This window comes from Struthio camelus, chromosome 17 (assembly GCF_040807025.1).
Source record: "Struthio camelus isolate bStrCam1 chromosome 17, bStrCam1.hap1, whole genome shotgun sequence".
Classification (NCBI taxonomy): domain Eukaryota; kingdom Metazoa; phylum Chordata; class Aves; order Struthioniformes; family Struthionidae; genus Struthio; species Struthio camelus.
This window is the reverse complement of record NC_090958.1, coordinates 8,082,253-8,108,422: the sequence shown is the minus strand read 5'-3', so window position 1 is coordinate 8,108,422 and position 26,170 is coordinate 8,082,253. Positions and strand designations below refer to the sequence as shown.

Genomic DNA, 26,170 nt, shown 5'->3' with positions numbered 1-26,170 from the left:
CAAACAGGATGTGAAGTTTCCTTTTCCTTTTAGCTCAAGGTTGGGCGAGGGAAAGCTTCTCCCTGAAACTGAGGCTAGCAACAAGACGCAGAGCCAGTATGTTCGTCGTTAAGCCAATTCTCCCCTCTCTCTCCCTGCTTACTTGTAATCATTGGCTAAAAATGCTGTGCAGTGACCTAGATTGTGCACCACCTGCGGAGCGCTTAGATGTACTAATTGCAAGCGCCTGCTTACGTCCTGCGTGCGCGTGCAGGTTGGGGTGTCGAGCTTCGCGGATGCTCTTCGGAGCTCTTGGCGCAGCCCTGAAGGCAAAGGTCAGGCATGACGTGGAATTTAAAGAGTGTAAAGCCTAAGAGCATCTTTTTGAGGAGGGCAGCTTTAAGGGCAGGTGACACAGTTACTTTTCGCTTTCAGTGTGGAGTAATATTTAAGTGATTTATGGTAATTAATAGAAGTAATTAGTTTCCCGTGGCTTAAAAGCTTATTCCACAAGCGTCTCATTTCATCGAAAAGAAGCAGTCTGGTTTTTGGTAATGTGTAACATTACATTTCTATAGCGGGAGGCTCGTATTTGTGTTCATAGATTAAAAATGTGTTTATTTTAAAGTGTCTGCCTAGTGTTATGGTAATTGTCTCTAAATTAGTTTTCAATTGGGAATGGGATGAGTGGTTCTTTAACTGTCTTGTATCTTTAGTCCTGCTTTGCTTAGTGGTAGTTATTGTGGAATCATCACACGATTCGATTACCTTGGTTCCAATAGTTTTCTTGAAGCTAGGCTTCGTAGGCGGCGTTCAGAAACGTTCAGCTCTCTTTCTTGCAGATTAAGACCGATGCAGTTGACCCTTTTGGGTTGCTTTTGGGCCGGGAGCGGTGCTGCGACTCGCCCCGGGCGCGGCGTGTCCTTCCCCCGGCCCGGCCGGGCCCTCGGCTGCCCTCCGCTTGCCTTGGGCCGGTGGGCGCCCCACCTGGGCATGGTTCCCCAGAGGGGCCTTCGCCAGCGCCACGGAGACGGAGCGGCGTCTTTGCCGGGGCAGCCCTCCACGTACTGGTTAGGGCGCACAACTTAACGGACTAGGGAAATAATTATGTGGGGTTTCATAAATGCATACGGCAGCTTTTTTTCTTTTTTTTTTTTTCCCCCCCTCCTTGGACTAAGTGAACCTTGGCTGCTATATTTCAACTTACTATTATCAGTTCAGCCCTATTAAAAAAAATCTCTGAGAAGGCTGGTTTTTGCACTTACATGCAAGGTGCATTAGTTGCATTAGTTACAGCCGAAGCAGTTGTAATGTGCTCGGCCAAGAAGATCTGAACGCGGTGAGCGCAGAACGCGTTACCGCCGGCCTTTTTGAACCATGCTTTGAATGTTGCACAGATTTTTGCATACTGCAGGCTTGAATGTAAAAGGTTAATTTACAAGCCACAGATAAAATCAGAAGTAGCCACTGTAAAGATTTGTTATCCAATTCTCTGTTTGTATTATGATAAGAAAAAGAGTTAGCAAATGACCCTGGGGAAATGAATGCTCATGATGACACAAGTGCCTTTCTTTTTCCCAATTCTAGGGCATATTCCCTTGTGGATTCCAGTCAAGTGTCTACTTTCCTAATTTCTATTCTCCTCATAGTCTACGGCAGTTTCAGGTAAGATTTTTTCTTTAAGCTTTTATAGAATTTTTCTTTTTTAAATAAAAATATCTCAGCAAGGGACTGAATATAGATTATGCCTTTTGTTTCACTGTATCGTTGTCCAAATAATGGCTAATGTAAATGAAATACTTCTTTGGTTCTTAAACGGAAGTAGAAATGGAAGAAAATGTAGCTAGCTGGGTTTTCTGAAAGACATAATTGTGTGACTAATCAAGTTACAAGCATATAACGGATAACTTTGAAGTTAGTCATTGAAGACAGTTCTTTAAAATTGTATTTTGGAGGGTATCAGAGTTACTGAGAGAGAGAGGTGAACATAACGTTTATGGTAGTAGTGTTTTATATGTAACATTTCAATGTTGGTTTTTTGTGTGCCCCTGTTTTGATTGCAACATATCTTGTAAAACAGATGTCCACGTCCCTGTGCTCTTTCCTTCCGGGTGAATAGCAGCCTAATAGAGAAGTGGGAAACGCATCAGTGTTAAATTCCAGCAGAGTGGCATATAGGATATGTCTGAATCTTCAAAAATTTAATTGACCCTATTTTAAGGGACTCGAGCATAGTTTAGAGAGAACTTTGTTGTCCCTCTAAACTTGTGTTTTGTGTCAGGTACCGTTTGTTTTATTGTTTTTAATGTAAGGGCACCTAAGGAGTGAGGTGTACTTTACCTGTACTTTACCATCTTATTCCTGTATAAATACACCCTTTTACCATCTTGTCCCAAGATTTGCACTTAAATCAGCTCATTTAACAAGAACGATGAACTTTAGAGGAATCGAACTTACTGGGTGGAATGGCGCAATGGCGCGGTGGTGGATAGAAATAAGCTGAGGAAATGCCCAGTTCTAGTCCGCTTCTTTTGCGTGTATCCTGACAACCCCACAACGCAAGCTCTTGCAGACCAAGATAGGGTTCTGTAGTTTTGAAGTGAATTCCCTAAGACTGCCTGCGTTTAGCTTCTTAGGAGATGTCTCACCTGAAATCCATGGTTATGATGGTGACTTGGGCAAATTTCCCTTCAATTTGGTCAGCGAGTGAGGTCAAAAGCAGTTTTTTACAGAAAATTGTAGAGTAGTGGTAACAACTTAATTGTATCTTAGAACCTTTTATTTAAGGAATTCAAGTGTGATGGTAAGTTGCAACATGATATTCATCTGGAAATTTCTAACGTAGTAAAATAAAAACTTCTGGCAAAGTAGGTGGAATAACGGCTTGCTGGAAAGAGAAAAATTACCACTGAAGATATTCATTCTTACGTGAAAACAATGATGTCTTAATCTAGATTTGAGTGCTTTGTCCCATGATGCATAGACCCCTGGGGTAAATCAAGGCGCACTTATTTCTGAGAATCTCACTCTCCCAATTGTTACTCCTTTAGGAAATTAGTGGAGTAGCTTATAATTGGTAGTTTTTATTTTATGTTGGAACATGCATGTTTAACATGGTCTTAAAAGCAGGTCAGTAATTCTGTTGTGTAAAATGATCATGTTAAATAGCATTGGAGAGAAGCCAGATTGACTCAATCGTAAGTAATTTGTTCTGTTGTTAAGTAAAGACTTGTCATCATTTTGTGAACTTAGGTTGGAATCTCATCCAAATTCTTGTTTTCTTTATTACTTTTTTTTATCAGTTGTAAATAGTAAGGCAGTAACCTTGCTAACACTTGAAGAACACATCCTGATACCTTTAGTGACAAATATGGTAATAGATCGGCAGTTGCAGGGTTGTCAAAGGCCACGTAGTATGGCCTTTGGGATCTTGAGAATTATTATCGTGTTTCAGTAAAGTTGAGAATGTAATATTCTCACCTGGAAATCAGATGTTGATTATGTGGGGCTAATCTGCTGTAAGAGAAAGCATCCTTTATTGCTGCTTGATAAATTTATTAGCTTTATTTAGAAAGGTGCTCTGTAATGCTTGTTGGCCATTTCGGGAAGTTAGTTGTACGGCGTGGGTGGAAGCGAGCGAGTCATTCCACGGATGTGTGCCGAAATCCAGGTTGCTCAGCAGGGTTGTGACTCCTACCTGAGTCAGATTTAGATGAGTTGCTGGAATGTTAGCAGATGATATGATAAAGTTAGGGTGTTTTCCAGTTCGGATTTGTCTTATTGCAGCCAAAATAGCCTCCATCCTCATCACCTCCTTGGATGGAGGGGATGTTTTTGTGCCTAGTGACATACCTGACTGATTGTCAGTTTATACTTTTCTGTTGAATTAGATAAGGTTTCCGCTGTTTTAAGAAGCGTCCTTATTCTTTGCTGCCTTTGTCGTCTCAGACCACACGTTCTTAAGATGTCATGGTTTAGTTGTTACGGGGCACGAAGCTGCTTTTCATCCTGCATGAATGTAACACATGTTTTTTGAAGGATCTGACATTTAGGTCCGTTCTTACTAAGAAACGGTTCTTGGGCAATATGCTATGCATATGATGGCAATTAAAACCTCAGGAGGAAGAAAACATCCTGGGATGTAAGTCTCAGTCTTTCATCTTTTACACCAGTGTGCACAAACAGGCTTATCTTGGAAGGGGTTATGAGTCAATTCAGACGTAGAAAATCTGGAAGGAATAAAGCTATACGGCTAAGAATGCAGATCCCTTTCAACACCTCCTTGTGAACTGACACGTTGTTCGTTCAGATCTTTGTAGTTTCTGAAAGGAACCGCTAGAAACCATTGCAAAAACATCTATCCTTTATGTTTACATTAATATTGTGTTTATATCTAATATATTATTATTCCCACATTGTAACATCTGGGTACTTTATGAAAATGTGCATCTTCATGTAGTAGCAGTGTAATTAGCTATTGCAGTAAGTTATCTGTAAAGAGTGAGAGATATGGATACGTAACTTATAGGAAGAAATACTTTAGATGTTACTTAAGAGACATGTTTTACTGGATGTGCATTTGTATACGAGTTCTAGATCAGATTGTGTAAGTGGTGCAATTGTTTTTGTAGTCTTAGCTGTTGAAAGAATAGGACCTTGAGAAAAAAGCTGAAATGTTTAACATACTGTTCCAAAACGTGATGTGAATGAAAAAAATGCCTTCCTGCTTTTAACTTGTCTGACATATCGTCTGGATCGTTGGAGTTGATAGCACATCGTTTCTTCAAGCTGATAGAATGTTATTGTTCTTGCTTGCAAAGTCCTAATGCGTATTTGAATTTACCTCAGTAATATGGTATACCACTGATTTTAAAACTTTTTATAAATTAGATAAAAGTTGTACCTGTTAGCCTACTAAAAACACTTCTTTCTAGTGTCTGTATTCTGTTGCTTTTCGTTTTCGTAAGTTAAATTTTTGTATTTTTCTCATTTCATATTTGCAGCAAAGGCAGGTCTATATACAGATTGCTAACGCTTTTTAAGCACAAAAGTAAAGTTGTGGCTGGTTTTAGGATACATAATTCTAGCTGGCTGTTCAGAAGTGATCCTTGTACTACCTGTTAGCCGTTTGAGATAATTTGTACCTGAAAGAAAAGATATCAAATTGAAGGATTTGGTGTCTGGAATCATAATAGATAGCTTTCAGAGTTATTTGCTTTAGTACCAGAATAACAGTTTCAGTGGAAGGATTTAATCAGCATACAGTGTTATAGTGTGTGTTTTTAATCTATAAAGATCCTTTTAGTTTTGACCTCATAGCTGGAAGCTAACTTTGAGAAGTAACTTGAGCTTCTGCAATGCTGCTGTGTCCCCCTTCCCCCCGACCCCCTTAAGGGCACCGCAGGCGTATTTTAGAAAAGGATGTTGCTGGTGCCTGGCGCAGGGAACGTGAGCGAACTCTAGCAGTTGCAGTATATATTGCCTCTCCAAGTAGAGGTCAAGAAAATCAAGTTTTATTCTCTGATATCTCTGCAAGTTCCCCCGTCTTTCACTTTCCAAATGACAGTGCCCATTGCGTAGACACATATGTTGGTTTATTCTTGTCTTCAGTCTTGAATAACTTAAGTTTAAAGGAAGATCAAGACCTCTATCTTTTTTTGAAATTACTGGGGGGACATGACCTTCTGACAGATAATGTCTTAAAAATTGTTAGTAATTAGCAGAAGTAGACGTTTTTTGTAATCCTCCTATTATCTATCAAACATTTAGAAAAGGGATGGATTTGTCCTGGAATTAGGGAAGAAATCTCTTTGAACTTGAGGAATTGGGGAGTTTTGAATAGGTGAACAGCCGAGAGAGAAATGGAGCCGTCACAAGACAAAAAGAGAATAGCAGCTGGCTCTTCAGTTCACCTCCCTACTGTAGAACGTGGATTTGGTTTCTGATTCCCAGTCAGCAAATAGAGTTACTGTGGTATTGCTGGCAAATTGCTTAAACAGAAGTGCAGCAATAGGATCAGAAGGAATTGGGTGGGTGAGTAATTAGGGTAAAATCCTTGTACTTGTGGCACCCAGTCTAATGCAAGGGATTTCAATGGAACAACGACAGCCTTGGTCCAGCATCAGTCACCCAAGCAGCCCCCTAAAAAAGACCCACCCCCCCGCCCCCCAGATAGTTAGAAGAATAGATCCAGGGTAAAGTCCCCATCCAGAATGAAGTGTGCAGCTTACAAAGTTGGGAACCTGCTTCTCTTGCTGTGGATGGAGGAGTGTTTCCTTCCTACGGGGTCGGGAGTTTTAGCTTCGAGCCCCTCTGAGCTGCTCTCCCGTTTGTGTCCTGAGCGTCTCGCAGGACTTGAACTTGATACGCTTTATTGTCGACTGTCAAAAGGACAAGAGTAATCTTCTGAACAGTTACAAGCTGTGAATTGGAGTATGCAAATACAGTGTTTAGTCATGGATGTTTAAATGGGTGAGCTTAGCCTGGAACAGTTTTATTTCCTGTGGGTCCTTGCTAGACAGTCGCCTACTCGCCTGCTCGTAGTTATTTTCTCCAGTCTTCTCTGTGCTTTTAAATGTCGGGGTTACTTTGCAGGCAGGTAACGGTTAAATCTTTTTCTATACTATCACATACCCAAACATGATCCCTCCTCCTGTGTAAAGCCTAATTTAACATAATGTACCAGTTCAAGAATCTGGTGTTAAGCCAAATTGTTGTATAGGTGCTTCTCAAGCAGAATGAAGCCCAGCTTTGTTTTGAAGGTATTTACAGCAGAAATTGCACTGGTTTTAAATATAAATAAATTAGATAAATATGTAATACATATTAGTAATGGTACAACGTTTTATATATATAAGGTGGTTTGCTCCCTGCTTCAGAATCAGTGACGAGGGCCCTCACGTGTCTTTGCTGTCTTCGCTAGAGGTCATAGGACTGAAGTACAAGCTTGGTCTCCTGTCTGCGGAGGAGAACTGATCCTCTCACGCTGCAGACTCTGACCTTGCCACACTGAGTGTGCTGCGCTTTGGAGGCCTCAAGCCCGGAGATTAGTTTGTGGTACCAAAGAACGATGCACGTTGGTTGAGGTTTTTCTTTCTTTCTTTCTTTTTCCCCTCCCCGAAATCTGTCTTGCTTATTCAGATATTTAGGTTGTAAGCTCTGTGGGATGAGTCCTTTGGCTGGTTCTTAAGCAGCGTTGCACAACCACCATGAGTCCGCGTTCCTGATCTTCGTTAGTTAGCCGGGTCTTGTTCGTGCTACATCTGAGCTGAATATGAAATTTCAAAGGAGGTGTGAGAGCTTTAGGTTTAGCTATGTGGAAATGGTCTCAAATACTCAAATAAAATGTGTGGCTAATTCTGGTATTAGAGCGTGAGGTAATAAAAACTTCAACCAAGTTTCTGAGGTTATCTTACCATTGCATTTTTTCTTGGCTGGTAATATTATGCATGCGCTTTTAACTTTCTGTATATGTTTTTGTAGGTATGTTTGTATGTATGTTCCTTTCCCTACGTAAGTTTTATAATTTTTTGTTATTTCTTTTAAGTTTTGGAATGGCTCTTTTTAGTAGAGAAAAAAAGTTATCTTTGCTAGAACATGAACTTTTTCCTATGTGATGTGTTTAATATAGATCTAATTTGGAGGAAGTTTTTTTTCAACTTCCTGCATAAGGCAGCTTCTAATCGTTATTTAAGGCTTCCACACTATGCTTACAAATGTTAGTCCTTGTTTTTTCCTGATGTGTTTGGACCTCACACACAAATGTCTTAGGCAGATCCGATAAGGGTTTGGGAAAGGACAAGGAGACTCTGCCTGGCCAATAGGTAAAAATATGCTGAGAAATACTAGTGACTTATAGTGATACATGGGAATTTGGCCTCATCTAGAGCTAATGAGACATATACGGGCAAATATATTTCCTGTATACAGTTTTGTAAAGTACCACTGGGAGACTTGATGTTACTCTACTAAACAACGACGAGACTAGGTGATATAAGAAAGAAATTTTTCCTAATTTTTGTGTTAGATTTTAATTTGCTGGGTAGTTTGAATAAGCATAGGAAGCAGCTGGTGGCTTCTGTCTCTAGACGCTGGGTAGCAGCGTGTAAATGAAAAATAGTTCAAATAACGTTCTCGTGGTTGGCTTTATGACTGGACGTTTACAGAAATCAGGATACCTCTTGCACAGTGAAACTTTTCGAGAAAGGCTGAGCTCAGAGTTCATAAGCATCTGCGTTCACAATACCGGCAGAATCGCAGGAGGTTTGGGCTGCCCTTTTCCCTGACCTGAGCAGAGATCGCCTGGGCATGGGCACATCCAAGCGGGTGCACGGAAAATACCTGCGGAAGGCGAGATGTTCTGCTCAGAGACAGTGACTTAAGTGAACTTCCCTTGTCGAGGGAGTGAAAACATTTTTACATGTACTTTCTGCTGTTATTTCCCTTATTTTTAATCCCGCTCCGGATCTCACATTGGAACTTGCCCTTTAATCTGTATATAATTTGCATTGAGGTTTGATTGAGTTAAAAGATCTCAGGCCAATGACTGATTCTGATTTTAATTTTTTGTTTGGAGCAACTGGAATCTGGCAGTTCTGTGACAGCCCGCAAGTCTGAGTCCCAGAGCCTTTGCTCAGGGTGACTGTCCGCTACGCGGAGCAGAGAGGAGCTTCTCTGCGTACCGCATCTGCAGGAGACTCGTTAGATATATATACTTGCTTTCATGTTTCCTCCATTGTTTCATAAGAATATTTTCCTGCAGGGTTTCCCTGAAGCATTATTGCGGCGGAAGTAGCGATCCGTAGTTGAATCTGAACTTGTACAATAACCGTGTGCCAGCAGCTTGCCCACCCCTTGGCCGTGGGGTAACCCTACTGAGCGTTTCCCCCGGGAGGCAGAGCCCCGCTGCCTTTGGAGCGCTGTGCTAAAAACGTTACCGACTTGAGCTGTTAGGACAGCCCAGAAGAAACAACCGTGCAGCTATTGCCCGGCAGGAGCTGTTGGCCAACTGCTGCCGTTGGAACCCGGCAGAGGTGGGAACAAAAGAGCAAACGTTTCTCAGCTTGCTGCTGCTTTACAGTCCAGGAGTTTTCAGTGCATCTCATTGTACAATACAGTCTTTGGCTTTCTTGAAGGGTGTTTTTGTGATCACTTCTCAGTCTTCTTCAATTTAGTAATACTTTGCAGCAGAGGGAAGGGCCAAACTATAAACTGCTTGCAGATTATTCAGGATTTGGCTTGGGTCAGCAGCTGCGTTGCTCAGTGAAAGTAATTTCCTAGTTTATGCTTAGTATTGAGGTGGGGATGTTTATGGGTGACACGGTAATTGCTGACGCTATTGCAATGAGAGCAGTAGAACTAACAGCTTCCTTTCAGTTTTCTTTGCTGACAGCAATGCCCCTAAATTATCAGGAGCTCCCTGGTACCATCTTTAGTTGGTCGGTGGTATGAAGTTCTTGCTGAACTGCTCTAATTCAAAGGAGAATGAAATGCAACTGCGAGAGAAGAATGACCTTGTTTGGCTGAATCTTGGCTCAAGTCGTGGAGGGCTGTCCGCCTGCTCTTGGATTTTGATAGTTTGAGAAGAAAATTATGAGGCTGCAGTGGACTGATAGGAAAAAAGGAAACATGGTCAAAGTAGGCATCCCAAAACAAAGTGCAGAGCAGAGAGAGCTTTAGAAACACGAGCTATTAGCTGAGAAGGCCAGATTTGTTTGTTGGCATTCTGGCGTTCTGTATTACCTATTTGTGTTTTTGATAACTTTTCAGTTGATGATTCATAATCAGTATTGAAGCACTGTACGTCTGAGGTTGAAGGTTCCTCCTATTTTGCTGGGGCCCAAAAGCCACTTCAATTTCACACTGCTCTTTGGGAGTACTTGCGTAATAGGAGCAGAGGAAACGAAATATTTTTAAAACCGGAAGATGTGCCCCTTCCCTCTGTTTTCTGTGTGTTTGCTTGTTTTCATGCTATGAAAGTGCTCAACCTCTCTTGCTGTAAGATACCACGCCTGTCTAGCTGCCCGAGTCCTCTACGTGCTTGGTTTCAGGTTGTATGACTCTGCCGCTGAAAATTGCTCAGCTGTACATTGCAATAGGTAACCTTTGCACTCAAATGACCTGACACCTATAGAATTATACAAAAGATTGTGGTGTATTTTTTACCTATTTGACAAATTAATACCATTTGCTTACTTTGCATAGTAAGATTACTAGCAGCTCAGCTTGAAGAGGAGTTTAATGCCTATTGACCTGGAAGTTTTATTAAAATACTTTGTATTTGATGATGCTGCAGACAAAAGTTGTGCAGCGTTCCTGGTAGCTCTTAGTAGCTTTGAATAAATATACCCACAGCTGAGTCGTGGATAACATGCATGTAAGAGTATGAGAAGTGATCATGGTAAGCTTAATTGCTAGTATTTTCTTATACTATTACCTAGAATTTAATGATAGAAATGATTGCTGTCCAAGACAGATCTTAAAGGAAATTGCACTATTTCAAGAAGTTAAGCCAAAGTTTGTTACAATATAATTTAGAAGTTGCATCAAAGGACAGGACTGTGGCAAAAGCGGTAGAATATTGTGGGGTGTGGGTTTTTTTTTTTTTAAGGATATGTATCCAAATGACAAAGATGAATGAATTGGAATTGAGTTGGGTACATAGGGGAAGGTTGCCAGCTCCTATGGATGAAATTAAGTAGTATCAATTTGTACAGATTGTTTCAGGTTTCCTCTAGTCATCTATGTGTCTCTAAAATACCTATCTGGTTACTTTTAGGCTTTGCTGGAACTTTTTCAATTAAGCAAGACAACATATTCAGGAGAGAATTACCCGTTAGCTAAGACTGGTCATCTTTCATAGCAAGAGTTTGAGGAAGGAAATGACAAATATTGTTTTAAAAATGTAGCTGAAACCCAGTAGTTAAATTTGAATGAAAAGGATCAAAATGAGAACTTGGAAAGCGTTCAAATACATCAGAGTTGAAACTTTTTATTGTATTTCCATCACACTCTACAGTTCAAAGTAATTCAGATAATAAGTATCTCTGTTACAATTTGTTGTTGTTAACACGTACCGGTTCAGACAATACGGTCACTAGTCTCGCGATAAGAATGTGTGTGATTTGGTGCCTCATCTAGACCTGTAGAGGTGTTTTTTTTTTTTTTTTCCCTAAATTTCCAGCATGCCTTCAGTAGTAGCTTGGAATAATTTTCTGTATGGGCGTGTAAGGATTAAGGTATAATCCTCTAATATCTGTTTTTTTCAATGAATATGTAGGTGTGGATTTTGTAGTATACAGCATATGGGCTAGATTGGCATACTGGGATCACTGTTTATATAGGATTTTTTAACTAGCGTGGCACCTTTGCTCTGAGCCGTGAGCCCCCCACATTCATTTTGCTTGCCCTTTCGCACTGTGGTAGGTAAGTATTGGACCATCTTGTATATGTTCTTGGGATACCAGAGATGATGCTATTTGAAGTTATAGAAGGGAGTGTCTAGCAGAACGAGGAGCAACAACTCTTGCACTACATCTCTGTCTTCTTTCTTGGCCAAAAGACAGTATTGTCTTCTGTGAGAAGAAAGATAGTGTTATCTTATCGAAGGGGAGTTAATTGGAGACATACTTTGGTTACCAGAGGCCTATAGAAATGTATATTGCTGTTTTGAGCATTTGTGTGTGTGATGTTTGTTCTCATAGCCAGCACTAAAGTGCTTTTTCAGGGAGGGGGTGCTGTAGTGGGGTGGTAATGAGACCATAGTTGATAAACCTACGTAGGGATTTGAAACTTGCCTATTAAGTTTGCTTTATTTCCTGCAGGTCTCTTAACATGGACTTTGAGAATCAAGACAAAGAGAAAGACAATAGCAGCACAGCTGGGTCCTTTAATGGCAACAGCACCAATAACAGTAAGGGTTAGCTTTACTCCTTATCTTTCTTTCATCACTTCAATGTGCGGCATCTTCTTTTACTTCATCCGGTAGTATGTTTCAGCCACCTGCTTTGTAGACTCAACTAATACAATGTTCTGCCTAAGCACTTAACCATTTCCCTGTGCATTAATCCTGCTCTCTAGTTCATGCCCGTGGAAAGTGAATTTAATACATCAACATTTCCATAAGATACAGAAATTGCATGCCGCACAATTTGTCAGGTATTACAGGGAGTGGAAACGGCTTTACTTTTTTAGTGCAGTTCTGAGACAGGAATGTAACTTCTTTTTGTCTGGTGTTCATCACTGTGACATATTAGCCTGTCATTAACAAAGAGAGATTTGACCTCATGGTGTGCTGACAAGAGTCTATAAGGATGATTCAGCTTTATCAATAGAGAAACCAAAGTATAGATTTCACATGGCTTTGGGCAGCTCATTTATAGGCGGACGACAAAGTCTGTGCCTACACACAATCTATTCAGAGCGTGGATTAACTTGTCAGCTACTATGCGGTGATTATCCCCTCTGTTACGGTATAAATAGATTCGAGGCAGCTTGGCCCTTTGCGATACGCTGTTTCACAGGTGAAAATACGAGCGTGAGCAGTGTAAGTAGAATGTGCTGTACACAATATGCTGTAAATTTACACCATAGTTGACCTTGTTATATGGCCAGGTTTTGAGAATAGACTCCAGAATGAATTATTTCAGCAAGTTTAGAGAACAATAATAAAGTGAGACATGTGAGCAGTCCTGTGCACAAAATCCTGAATGCTGAGGTTACTTTTTTTAAAATAAGTATAGCTTAAAAATTATTAATTAAATAGCATTCAGCTACACCAAGCTGCACAGCTACAGCAAAGAGGTTGCTGTGCTTGGTGATTCATTAGTGAACAGTTGCAGCTTTTGGTAACTGGGAAGTAAGAGAAGACAGTCTGGAACTGGGAAATAAGCACATTAAGGGGATTAGCTGTCAAAATGATCAGAAATGAAATGAAAAATGTTGACATTTAACACTGCAGGCACTTATTCCCGTATGCCAAGGTGGTTTGTAGTATGTCATTTCCCCCCCCCCCCCTTTTTTTGGGCAGTTGAAGGGCATATGAGTAAATCCTCTTTCCCAAAGCAGGAGGAGCTAGATCTAAGCCACAGACTAGAATATAAGAATGTCTGTGTCTTAGCGCTGTCATGACTGGACTGTCTATATTGTACTTTCCTGTTTTATACCAGGCCTCGGTAACATAGAAAAACCAAGTGACTGGGTGGTTCTGCTTTATATTTTAAAATTCTATTATGATACTTATGTTTCAGAATAATAGATCATTTATCTGAAATAATAAATGACTATACAATGTAAGTGACGTGGCTTCTGTACCCATTCTTTAACTCATTTGTTAATAAAAGACATTGGAATACTTACAACTGAAATCAGGTTGTAGTGAGTATATTTCATGCTTGTTTGAGGATTTTTGACATGCTCAGATACACTGACAACTATAGGTTCTATAAGTAACCCATTATTTAGACAACTTCCCACTCTCCTGCAAAAAAATTATGTACATACACACACAGTGTGTATATATATGTACTTGCATACATGTATATGTGTATGTGTGTGTGTGTATATTTATTTATATACGTATATATATTTTTTCTATTTGATAACCTAACAGCTCATCCTTAAAATCCTGTGACTTACAAAGTCCTGCCTTATATGCCTAATTATTTTGGGATATCATGGAGGTGTTGAACTGATTTTAGGTCCCATCTAGTTCTGAGCCTTATATTAATTTGCATTAGAAGCATTTTGGGTACTACTTCTGAAGTGACTGTTTCAGATGTTACTTGTAGTTTTAATGCTGTACAAGTTATCTCTTGCTTTTTTTTTTTTTTTTTTTTAGCATAGTTACTACTCATGGCTTATTTTTTCTCTCATGATCAAATATAAATACAGAGACGGGTTAAAAGTGTTGGTATGAATTTGGGGGAATATGTGAGCTTTTCAAAGCCTGATCTACTCAGTTGTGTCAGTAATACTAAAAACTTCTAGTAAAATATAGTAAAAAGTGTACTGTCCCATTATTAAAATCCCTGGTAGGCACGTTGCAAGGTCGAGGTGAAGAAAATAATCAGAATGAAGTCCTTTAGTATCTCTGCTCTGTTTGAAACTGCTTCCAACTATAAAATGTAAGCATGACTTGTGTTGGTTTTTAGCATAAAAGACAATTATATAAGTTCATGCTGATCTGAGTGAGCAGTTTCATAAACATATAAATGACTGGGGTGTTTTTTGAAAACTGCCCTTTATTGTTAGCCTGGATGTTATGTGGTGATTGCCATCAGTAAGGTGATTTAAGTGCACAGTGACCTTCACCCAAGTGAGATTTGAGGCGGTGGCACCCTTTGCCTGAGCCAGGTCAGCCTGAAGCTGTCTGCAGCTCTGCTTTTGATCAGGCTCTTTAGCTCTTGCTGAGAGAGGTTAAACCGAACTTTACTTGCTCAGTTCAGTGGGTATATGTTGCTCGGAGTAGGACGTGGCAAATGTATAACGTGTTATTTGATACCGAAGTAATTTTAAATCTTTAACTTTGTATTCACAGTCTGCATCTATGGCACAAGAAAAAATTCTTACTGTTTTCTTCCATCTTTCGGTCCTTGGATCGTGCAAAGCAGGCTGAGCCTGTTGCTGTGTGTTACCCAGCCGCTGTGAAAGTGCAATTCAGCCTTGGTCCTGTTGCGCTGACCGCTGTAGCGGGCTGTGATAGTGCACAAGGATCTCAGAATCAACCTCTATTGCACCAGCACTGAAATGAAGCTTATTGGGAGAGTCCTAAACTGTGTTGCCAAGGATAGTCTTTCAGTGTGTGCGTGTGGTAAGAAATAGCCAAAGTTAAATGTCACGTTCTTTCTCCTGCAGGTATTCAAACCATTGATTCCACCCAGGCGTTGTTCCTGCCGATCGGAGCGTCTGTGTCTCTCCTAGTTATGTTCTTCTTCTTTGATTCAGTTCAAGTCGTCTTTACAATATGCACAGCAGGTGACTAAGTTTTCTTCTCTTTGTAACAACTGGACTGGAACGGAAAGTGTTAATATAATTAAGTATTGTCACTAAGAGTTAAAATGCATGTCTTGTTATGTTTGGGGAAAAAAATCTCATTGGTTTTCAGGATTATATTTTCATATCTCCCTAGCTAATAATAAAGTGACAAATATTGTTGGAGAAGTATTTTCCATTTAGAGATTCGATAAGCCTATTTAACTGTAAATTGCCAGCTTTGCAGATGCTGGATGTATTATTTTACATTAAAATGTAGTTGTTATAAATCAGTACTCAGAACTATATATGGTTTTTCATAATTCAGGTTTTTATGGGATCATATCGTAATTCGGGTTGGAAGGAACCTCTGGAGGTCATATCCAGACGCTTCTCTTCCTGGTTTAATTTTGGTTTTGCTTCTATGCTGTTTTTCTTTGTTTCAAGGGTACTTCTGGTCTCATTGTTTTCTATTTTATTCTCATGCACTTCTTGAATTTAGAACAAAAACGAAATGATTGTTGCAGATAAACAGGATCAGAGAACTTACAATTTGTTACTATTTATGTTTTAGTGTGTAAGTAAATACCAGGGCTTTGATTTTTTGGAAAATTTTGGCCTTTTGATCCTTCTGCAGTTCTCCAAGAAACTAGCTGCTATTCAGGGTAAAAAAAAAAAATTTTTTTCTGCTCTAGGTTTGCAGAAGCTTTTTAAAATTGTCCTCCTCAGTCCATGTACTGAGTCAGTGAAGATTTTTAAACCCCTAATATGCCTCATCCTCTCCTACCTCTTGAATATACAATGCGTGCTCTTCCCTCCTGATTTAGCTCCTGAACTATGCATCCTCCCCGCCTCTTCAGCAGGCTGGTGTTGACAGGTGAAATCTAAATCTCTGCTCTTGATAGGAGTCTTGAGATTCCTATTTCAAATTCTGGTGACATGGTCCTGTAGAAGTCTGCTGTGTACTGCCTCTAAAACTTTGACCTGGGTCATATATATTTTTTCCTATTTAAAGAAGAATATTATTATTTCATATAAATGTTGCTGTATGGTAGGTATGGGTGATGAGGGAAACTTTGTGACAAAAGACATATTTTAATTTGTCAAGCTCCTTGGTCCAGTTATTTCCAGAATGACCCTGACGTTTGTAACTTTATTTTTAGCATTTGTGGTGCGTAACTACACGATATAAGGCATTTTGTGTCTGTTGGGGCTTTTTTTTTTTTTTTTTGGTTTAATATTTAGGGGGATTGAGTCTACTCGGATTAATGCACTTGGGTAACTTTATCCTCGAACGGTGCCGTATGGCACCGTTGTGCTTTCCGTTAGGCAGTGTCGTTAAGCTGAGATGCCAGCGTGGGCAGAAGCTCTGGGTCAGGCTGGAGCCCGCTGCCGGGCTCGGAAACTCGGGCGCTCGTGGCCTTGAGTCGTTCCGTCCCCTGCAGCGTGCTCGAGCAGTACTAGTTCACATCCTCTTTTTGTAGCTCTTGGAGGCTGATGTGGGTGGACTTCTTAAATTATAGCTGTGGTGTCTGGTTTCTTAAACCTCTCCTAAATCTTTCTGCCTCAAAAATCTGCCTTTTGGGGAAGAGCCAGGCACAAGGGTGGGTTCAGCAAACAGCCCGAGGCCAGCGCCGGGCGATACATAGAAGGCAGAGCGAAGAGCTGGCACGCTGCCCGCGGGCAGGAGTTAGGCCAAGGGCTTCCTGACGGAGCAGCGGGCGCTGAGGCCGGGGCAAGGAAGAGCTTCAGACTGGAAGCCTGGACAGTAAGGGCGAGACTGGGAGCCGGCTACTCTTGGGAACAGTGTGCTTGTGCGATTACGTTTTAATTATTGTGGTCTCCGCGTGAGCCCAGGGCTGGGGAGCAGGGGCTGGGGGTGCAGGGCGCCCTGCTGCAAAGAGCTGCCGGGGAACAACGGGGGAGCAGAGGTTCCCAGGCGCCAGCGGGGCCGGAGGTTTGGGGTGAGACAGGACCCGTCTAGCTGTGGCGGAGGTCACGGAGGAAAGGGACGGGTTTTGCTCTGCAGCATCCTTTGCCCAGCACCTCTGAACAGGATCCTGGTTTAACATGTACAGAGGTGCTGCGCTCTTCACCCCTTCTCTCCCTGTTCTTCTTCTTGCCCCCCCCCCCCCCCCGGGCTGAAATATTGATAACATTGAGAGTTTCAGTGGTGGTGTTTACACACAGGCACCTTTTATATTTTTTATTAATTGATTTATTTTTTTCTTCCTCCTGCCATGGGCAGAATTGAAGGGAAAGATGGTGGTGTTTCCTAAACCTCCTCTCCCCCCCCCCCAATACAAATGTGTTGCTAGTTTTACAAAAATGGAAGGAAAGAATGATTACAACTTATAAATACCAACAGTTACAACTTTTTCCCCCTTTTTTGCTTTTTTTACAAATGTGTGGATGGGATAAATACGCTCCACAAAAAAGAAAATGTTTTTCAAAGTAGTCTATAAATGTGTATTATTTGTCCTGTTTTCCAAAACAGAAAACACTTCATATTTCATCAGTTTTAAATTCCCAGCTACTGTATATAAGTTATATTTTTAAGGTGTAGTGTGTTTCAGTATTGAATAAAAGGTTACGAGTGAGATGGGGGGGAGGCAACTTTATCTAGGCTAAAAAGCCAAAAAAAAAAAAATCTTTCTTATGCTGACTTAGTCTATGTGATACGCTGAATCTCACAATCGGACTCTAGTAAATTCTTTCATTTTTCTTGACTCCTGGAATGTATGGAAACTGTTTTTCTTGCTGTCATGACAATGAATAGCTTTAAGGCTTGTATTTGCTTTAAAGTTTGGGGGCTGGGGGGCTCTGGCATTCTGCTGAGAGCTTTGGTTTTGATTGAAGCTGGAAAGCATTTTAGCCATAGAAGTTTTGCAGAAAACCTTGGAGTCTTTAACTGCTCTTGCTTTAATAATACTGCAGCATATGCTAATAGGACACTGTTGCAAGAGCTTTTTCAAATTAGAGGAGCTTGTTTGTGTACTGTAGAAATTAGGTCTGAATGTACTAATATTACCTTTTCTTCTTTTTCTAGTCCTTGCAACAATAGCTTTTGCTTTCCTTCTGCTCCCGATGTGCCAGTACTTAACACGGCCTTGTTCGCCTCAAAACAAGTAAGGACTTGAGAAATCTTTTGCTCCTCTGCTTGGATGTTGTATTTATTTCTTTTAATGGGAATTCTTTAAGTTAACCTCAGGGCTTAAGTGCTGATGTTTGTGCATATTTTTTGTGCCAACACTATGTTTCCACTTTGAAACTAGGAAGCACAATTTCTGCAAGTCGCGCATGCTTGCCAGCCTGGGAAATACGATACCACTGCAGGGGACTAGATTTCATGAGTGGCTTTTAAGAAGTTTGGCTTATTTTGGCTGAAATTTGACAGTTGGGATTTGATATTGGGCTTTAATGTTTATTAATATCAGCCTATGGATGCTATTGATGGCTCTCCGAGACTCTAGTTACACTAGTGAAAATGACAGTTGTTAATGTCATGTTTTGAAATTAAGTTTTTTGCATTTTCAGCTGGAGTTCATGTTGCAAAAAGCACCATCCTAATTAGCACTAGGAAATACCATTCATAGTAACAATTTCAAGAGAAGGGCCAAGGTTTACATGGCTTCTTTCGTCTCTGTAGCTCAGGCTTTACAAGCATTATTTGAATGTGAGGAAAGCTCTTTTTGTTTTTGTTGCTGTTTTGGTACCTATTTGTGGCAAAGGAACTTCCCTTTCAGTTGTTCTTGGCATCTTTCGGTGGCAGCTGAGCCTTGTTCCAATAGTGTCCATTTTCTGTTCTTTAAATGGAAACATAAGGTCTTCTAGCTAATGTTTGTATGTTGTTCCTAGGATTTCCTTTGGCTGCTGTGGGCGTTTCACTGCCGCCGAGTTGCTCTCGTTTTCCCTTTCTGTGATGCTCGTCCTTATCTGGGTCCTAACTGGCCACTGGCTCCTTATGGATGGTGAGTATGTGAGTTAAGGGACTTGACTACTAGTTTGTGCCTGTTCTGACACATCCAGTCATTTGGTGATGACTGGTGAGATTTGCTAGTATTAATGCCTTGCTAAGTTGTAATATTGGTGTGACAGACTCCCTGAAAACAACCTCTGTCAAAAGCACGCCGGCGTACTGTCTGAGCCACCTGTTTTTCTGGTTTGAGAGAGCTACTGAGAAAGTGCCAGGACACTCATGGAAGATATTCTGCACCTGTACGGTTTAGGGTGAATTGCCAGTTTTAGTTAAAAATGTGCGGAGCCAGCAGTTGCTTATGAAGCGTAACCTGATCTTAATAATCTAGTTAACTCTTGCCGTGCATCTTGTGCTGTTTTTTGGTTTAGATAATCAAATAATTTGTTGCAAGACAGTTCACAGTAGCTAGTTGTCTTTGATCTGTTTGATGCTTGCCAGTTAGGATGGTGCGATGGGTGAAGCTGGAAGGCATCCAGTTGGCTCGAAGGTGGGATTTTTCATGCTGGTTGAGCTGAATTCACAGCTTACTGTTCCCAAAAGGAGCTTTACACCTCCCCTTCTGCCTTCCAAATCTCTTGTGCCAGTTCTGGCACTCGTTTAATCACATGGTAAACTTATTCGGCTCACTAGAATGGCAGAGTGCTTTCTTTTCCTTTTTTTTTTTCCCTGTCTTTTTTTTTTCTTTTTTTTGCCAAGCTCTTTTTCTGCTCTTTCAGTGAGATGAATTGGATTATTGTGAAGTCATGTATGTGCTAAATTTTGCACAAGGTAAGTGGCAGCATGGTGTGATCTGAGAGGGTGGAGTGGGATATGATAGCAAAGGGAGAAGGGGGCAGCCAGGAGCAGGACCTCCACTTTTCGGCAGTGTCAAACAGAGAAATTGGCTCAAGACATCTCATGAAATAGCACCCTGAAGTGGTTGATTGCTTGAGGAAAAATAGCTGGGACATTACCTTTCCTTGAAATTGCTTGTCGCAATAAAAAATATACGTCCCGTCAGCTTTCCAGCTCCTCCTAGGTGAGATTGCAACAGCAACTCCTTAGCATTAAAAGCTGTTGTGACATCTTGGTTATTCCTTTTGAATACAGGCATTATGTTTTATTCATGCTTTTCGCTGCCTTTAGAAGTACCGCCTTTCATATGTTAGGGGATACCTTTGAAGATATCCAGATATTAAATGGAAGAAGTGCAGATGACGTTTGTTTTGTTTTAAGGAGAGTAGTCCACCATGAAATTAAGACGGCTTTTTGAGCTGCAGTAGCTACGTAGCTACATGGAGTGTTAAATGTGGATTTTGACAAAATTGGAAAAGACTGGTCTACATAGAGACACCCATGGAAGCATTTACTTCAAAATAATTTTGTGAGCACTTCAGTCTGAAATAGTGGGCTTTGAGATGATTAATCCGCAGAGTACTGAACTATTGGTGCAGAGTGGTTTCTGGTTTATTATTTCCCTTGGTGGTTTCCTGAGCTGCTGAATAGTCGCTTCTAGCTTTGGACTATTTTGAGTACTTTACGTTAAGGGAGCTTGTGTAGGTTAAGTGTCCTTCAAAATGTATAAATCCAATTAAAGGAACGTTTGTCAGTGACACTGAACAAGAAGCAGCATTTATTGGCCTTTGTCAGGGAAACGCTCTGCAGTTTTTCCCCTTGTACCGAATTGCAGCAGACGGCATCACGTCATCTCTGTGTTTGCCTTTTGCTTCTCTGTAACTGAGTACTTGAGACCCCAGGTCTTGTTCAGAGGGAAGCGGGGCAGCGAGGAGCGCGCGGTAAGGCGGCCAAGGGGAGCGCTGGCAGGCGGCAAGCAGGCTCTGGGCACCCCGTTAGCTCCTTCCCTCTGCCCCGGCTTCATCTCGCTTCTCTGTCGAGCAGAAACGAAAACGCTGTTGTGAGCGTTTGCATCGCTTGGGCCGGCTTCTGGAGTGAGAAGAGGGCAGGCATTTGTTCTTACAAGTTCACTGCAATACTTGTGTGCATGGTTTGCTGTCGTGTGGTTGGCTCTCTGTGAGAGAGCATATCCGCTTCAGAGCTAAGCGGAAAGGAGAGGAAATGCTTCATGGTGTAAAACCTAGGCATGGCAGTTCCCGCCTGAACAAGCTTCGCTGCAAAAACTAGTATCTTCCCCCTACTTCCCAGCAGTTGTTGAACTGTTTCTAAAGTCTAGGGAGATTTTACAGGAGAGAGTGAGACGATGCTGTCTCCAGGGGGTGGTTCTGGCCTGCGATGATGTGCCTTTGTGGGTCTCGAAACACTTGTTTCTCAGAGCAGATTGTTTGATGACAAAATCATCAAGGATGGTCGTTGTAACCGGGTAAAAACCAGGTTAAAACCTCTCCTGAGCAGTGGAAGTAGCTGGAGATGTGAAATGGGAATGCTGTACTTGCGGTTACCTATGCGTAGGCACAGAGTACAGGGAGGAGCGGTGGACACCCGGGAGCTAGCGCAGGACCCAGCGCCTGCGGGGCCTGGGCAGAGGGGCTGCGATCTCACGCCCTCTCTCACAAATACCCTTTGCAAGTTTTGGAGGGACCCGCTTTGATCAGATCGCCAGAACCTGGTTCTTCCAACGGTCAACTGGCAGCTTGTGGGGGAAGCTGGTGCCCCACCAGCGCTCACAGTGTTTCTGAACCAGACACCACACCACCGGCATCTCAGCAGTTTGCTCTGTCCTGGATGCGGTAATGCAGAACAGCTGAAACATATGCCGTATCTGGAGAGACTCATCACAGAGGCAACTTAACTCTCGCAATGCCCTTATTCCCTAAGGGGTGCGCTTGAGGGACTCTGAAGTTGAGTCATTCCGTTAACTGGAAACCCATCTGGTTGAATCTTTCCTCTTCACTCCCGGGACCGGTTGCCCAGCTCTTCTGCCTTACCTAGCTGCAGTTTGGGTGGCCTCTATGTGTTAGTTGATGGTTTGGCGTATATTGCAACGGACGTCTGCCTCACGTCGTTTGTCAGCAGCGTCCATGAGCTCGGCTCTAGGTGATTTTGTTTCTTGTGCGATTTCCGCGTTTTGCTGGAAGAGGAGGCTGACCTGCAGCGTTCAGCGAGGCGCGTTGCTTGCTGGGCCGCGCTTGGGCTCGCGTCGCCGCTACTCGCTCGTGGGCGTTCTCGCTTCCCTTCTCTTTCTTCAGTTGACCAATATGGTTTAAAACAGACACGAAACTGCGTAACTTATTAGCATACGCATAGTATTTCACTGTGGTCTAAAGGACTTTCCCATCCGCTCGTATGCCCAGTATTTGCTCGATAACGCTGTCTTGCGCGCGTGCCTGCGTTCGTTGCAGCGATACGGAAATTCGGGGTGCGAACAACAGATAAAACTCTGGGCTGGTTAAAATATTTCCACTTCTGGTTAATTATAACCTGGAAATCCTCTCCTAAATATAGGCTTGCTTGAGCTATTATTAACACTGGCTTTAGACAAATCTCTGTGATTTAAGACAGACTGTTCCCTTGCGTTTGCTCGGGGGCCGGGGAAGTCTGCAGCTGAGCCTCTGGGGAGCGAGCGAGGGCAGTTTCCCTGCTTCTCGCTGCTTTGCTGTGTCACTTTCTTTAAACCTCAACAACGTGCCTCTGTTTCGTAACTAGTTACGACTGCGCGGCGTGACTCGGGGTACGTTTGTACCTGCGTGATCCCATTACTGTATTAGAGCAGGCAGCGGTGCCGCTCAGGGTTAGGTCGGGCCTGTCGGGCCGCGCGAGAGGAGGCGCAGCGCGGAGGGTCCCCGGCGCGTTGCCGCAGAGTCACGCCGGCCAGCGGTTGGCGGCGCTTCTTGCCTTGACCCTGTGCCGGACCCTGCCTCCCCGAGCGTCCAGGGTGCCGTCTGGCATTGCGCATACTGCTCTGCCCTTGGCTTAGATCCAGCAGTTCGGAGCTTGCAACATCACGTGTCCACCCGACTGAGAACTAGACCTTGGCAGAGGGGGAAGAAAAAGGTGTGCCCGTAATTGCCCCCGCTCTGTTCAGCAGGCTTTCACAGAGATTCCTGCTGTTAGGAAACCCTTGTCTCTTGAAGCGATTTCACGGTGTTCAGGCAGTCTTGCCCAATCTTGCTCCGAGAGAACGTGGGGCTCGAGTGCGGGGTTGTCGCACCGTGTTATAACATGTCGGGTAACCATGCTAATAGCTCAGTCATTAAGACTGAAGGATTTGATTTATTTACTACCCATTTACTACGAAGCCTCCTAGCAGCGTAAAAGCTGAGTTTGCTGTACTGGGGCACAAAGGTTCAAAGTTGGTTTTGTTGTTTTTAATTGGATAGTCTGTTTTACAGGGGAGATATAGTCTGTAGGACACCAGATATGAAAACATTTCTTTGTGGTGAATAGCGGGAGTTGAGTGGACTGGACAGTTGTGCCCCCATCAAAACAGAAATACCTCTTCGGGCACCTTTACAACTGGCTACTGAATTTTTTTTTTTTTTGCTTTTTGTAACTACAGTAAGAAGAATTTTACTATCTGGAGAGCTTAGAAAGTCACCTAGGGCATGCAGCGCTGCAGATGTGCAAATGGAGGCTCGTTTGGGGGGGTTCTTCTGTGGATTGTTTTGTTTTTTGGAAACGGTTGCTATTTTTTAAGGAACTAATTATGTGCTTGCATTTTGCAGCTCTGGCCATGGGCCTGTGTGTTGCAATGATAGCCTTTGTTCGGCTGCCGAGCCTGAAGGTTTCCTGCTTGCTACTCTCTGGGTTACTAATTTATGATGTCTTTTGGGTAAGTGTTTTTGCTAGAACTGTTTTTATTCTTCAGATTTATAATTGGCCTTTGGCCTTTTTAACAGGAAAAGGAGAGTAGTATGGAGGTGATGAATTCTGGCAAAGCCAGAAGCTCAGCCTAGTTAACTGCGCTCCGAGAAGCAGGAGGTGTGCAGCAGGAGACAGAATGATTTCCTCAATAATTAGTTGACAAAAGCAGAAATGTGATTAGAACACTTCAATTTTGACGTATTATAAGAAAAAGTTAAAACTCTAATGCTGAAAGCAGGGCTGCAGATGAGAGTGAGCAATCCTGAGCAAGCGTGAAGCCCCGTTCCCAAGTACACGGCACCCGCACGCCCAGTTCTGCTCAGCAGCCAAGCGCTCAAAGTACAAACACAGACGGATTTATAGCTAGTAAGGCTGGTGTAAAATCTTTCAACGCTCTTACAAGAAACCTGACGGAATATAATTGGTAATACTGAAAAGGATTTTGTTTCACCTTTGCATAGCGTTCAGCACTGATTCAGGGTAGCGCTCGCTGACAGCGCTGGCAGAGAATCACTTCCCTGGTGTGATGAGCTCTAGTGTAAGAGCCTGTTTGAAATAAATGTTGCATTATTTCACGTATGTGGCAGCATCTTCTCTGCTTTCTAACTTCTTCATATTTTCAGCATCTGTCCTGTTACTGGCCTTTGCTGGTACTTGTAGTCCTTATTGTACCTTTGCCAGAGGATCAGTATCTTGATATTGAGGACTAATAGTGTCAAAACCTTTATCTGCATTTTTGAAATACTTTTGGCTTTTTGTCCTCATACATACGCACATATATAAATGGAAATTTCAGACAACTTCCTTTCTTTCCTTGAATAGGCAAAGCCAAAGAAATACATTGAAAAAAAAGTGGGTTTGAGTTGCTATATAATTGCAGTTTGTGTTTTCTAATGATTTCCTTGCTCCATAGGTCTTTTTTTCTGCCTACATCTTTAACAGCAATGTTATGGTGAAAGTAGCCACACAACCAGCTGATAATCCCCTGGATGTTTTATCCCGGAAACTTCACCTGGGACCAAATGTGGGTAGAGATGTTCCCCGTCTGTCACTGCCTGGTAAACTTGTATTTCCAAGGTAAAACCAGCAGCTCTCTTTACTGTATCGTATAGCAAAAGTTTTCCGTCCCTGTACTTTCTGGTAGCACTGATTCTAATGGAAAATACCAACTTCGTTCCCTGTTTAGTCGCTCCCTCTTCAGTCGTTGTTCTTCTGTAGGAGTTAAGGTTTTTGGACTAGATCAGTAGTGGTATATTGTGTTTCTAGCGGCCAGTGCCATATGCCTCGGAGGAAAAGGCAAGAAAAGGACATTATGGGCAACCAGGGGAAAAATGGAAAGATTTTTCCTACCCCCTGTTGCAATAGATGCTCTCGAGCTCTGTTACAGCTGTTCCAGAAGATTACCAGTTTTATTTTTATTTTTTGCCATTCAACCTTTTGTGATTTATGGTTTGGTTCAGTAACTTCCCTATTGAGACCAACCACTTCTTGCATAGGCTTAGAACTGAGAATGGTGCTGCACGTTCCTGATATCGCTTCTCCTACAGTGTTGAACTTGAGTAATACAAATCCAAGTGCAAGTGATAGAACAGCTGCAGCTACTTACTATGTAAACTGAGTAACGTGGGAAGGTTGTGAGCAGTGTCTCCTCCTGTGCCCAAAATTTACTGCTCCTGGAGGGAACAGCAAGAGATGAGAAAGAGGATGGGAAATTACATTTTTACATTTTTATGTCTTTTTCTTATATGTAATTTTAAAAGCACCAGTGTGTCAGGACAAAGAGCTAAGAGAACTTTTTTCACTGTATACTGCTATCAAAAACCCCCCTCCTGCGAAAGAGGAGGGTACAGAAAGAGGGATTGTATTGCCCCATCCTTTCTGTCGTTGCTTGTCGCACCTGGATATACTTTTCTGTACACATGTGAGTTATGCAGTTTAATCACTGCTCGTGTAGGACTTGGGACCTAAAACTTGTGAAAAGGCAATGAGATTTAGTATGACATTTGAATAATCTTGATTGCTACGCAATAACAAGTAACTGGGGAAGGGAGTTGGTAACTGATCTAAGCAATGAAGACTAAATACCGGATAAGGGCTATGTTGGAGGGAGGTTATTTCACATCTGTTTACTGCAGGGGTTCTTTGATGTTTCTGATTTTGAACTAGATACGAATGGGCCTGATCCAGAAGTACAGATCAAGTGCTTCAGAAGTTGTGTAATAGATTACATTGGCTTTGCTTCCTTCATTTTTGTTTCTTTAGATGTTAGGATGTTGCAAATACAGAGATTAGGATTGTCTGCGATGATAGAAACAAAATTGTTCATTTTATGACCTTTGTGATAACTTGGCTTCATTTTCATGAAAAAGATCTAGGGTTTAAGATAACGGATGACTTTAGTTCTTGATCTACTTAGCAATTGGCTTTTTTCGAGGAAGCTGATGAAAGTTTTGTTTTCTAGATGTTTTGGCTAAATGAAGCCAA

The 26,170-nt window shown here is 42.0% G+C and overlaps 1 protein-coding gene across 4 annotated transcripts in view; it reads left to right on the top strand.

Moving 5' to 3' along the window:
* Positions 1-26,170, top strand: part of SPPL3 (signal peptide peptidase like 3) — a 60,707-nt gene that overhangs the window by 30,779 nt on the left and 3,758 nt on the right. The window contains exons 2-8 of one of the 4 annotated variants that reach the window (XM_068911769.1): positions 1,567-1,644; positions 11,802-11,890; positions 14,833-14,952; positions 17,999-18,077; positions 18,808-18,920; positions 23,548-23,654; positions 24,600-24,763. In XM_068911769.1, coding sequence (XP_068767870.1) covers positions 1,567-1,644; positions 11,802-11,890; positions 14,833-14,952; positions 17,999-18,077; positions 18,808-18,920; positions 23,548-23,654; positions 24,600-24,763 — 750 coding nt within the window. Of the gene's footprint in view, positions 1-1,566; positions 1,645-11,801; positions 11,897-14,832; positions 14,953-17,998; positions 18,078-18,807; positions 18,921-23,547; positions 23,655-24,599; positions 24,764-26,170 lie in introns of all 4 variants that reach the window. The other 3 variants (XM_068911768.1, XM_068911771.1, XM_068911770.1) reach the window with 3 other exon arrangements.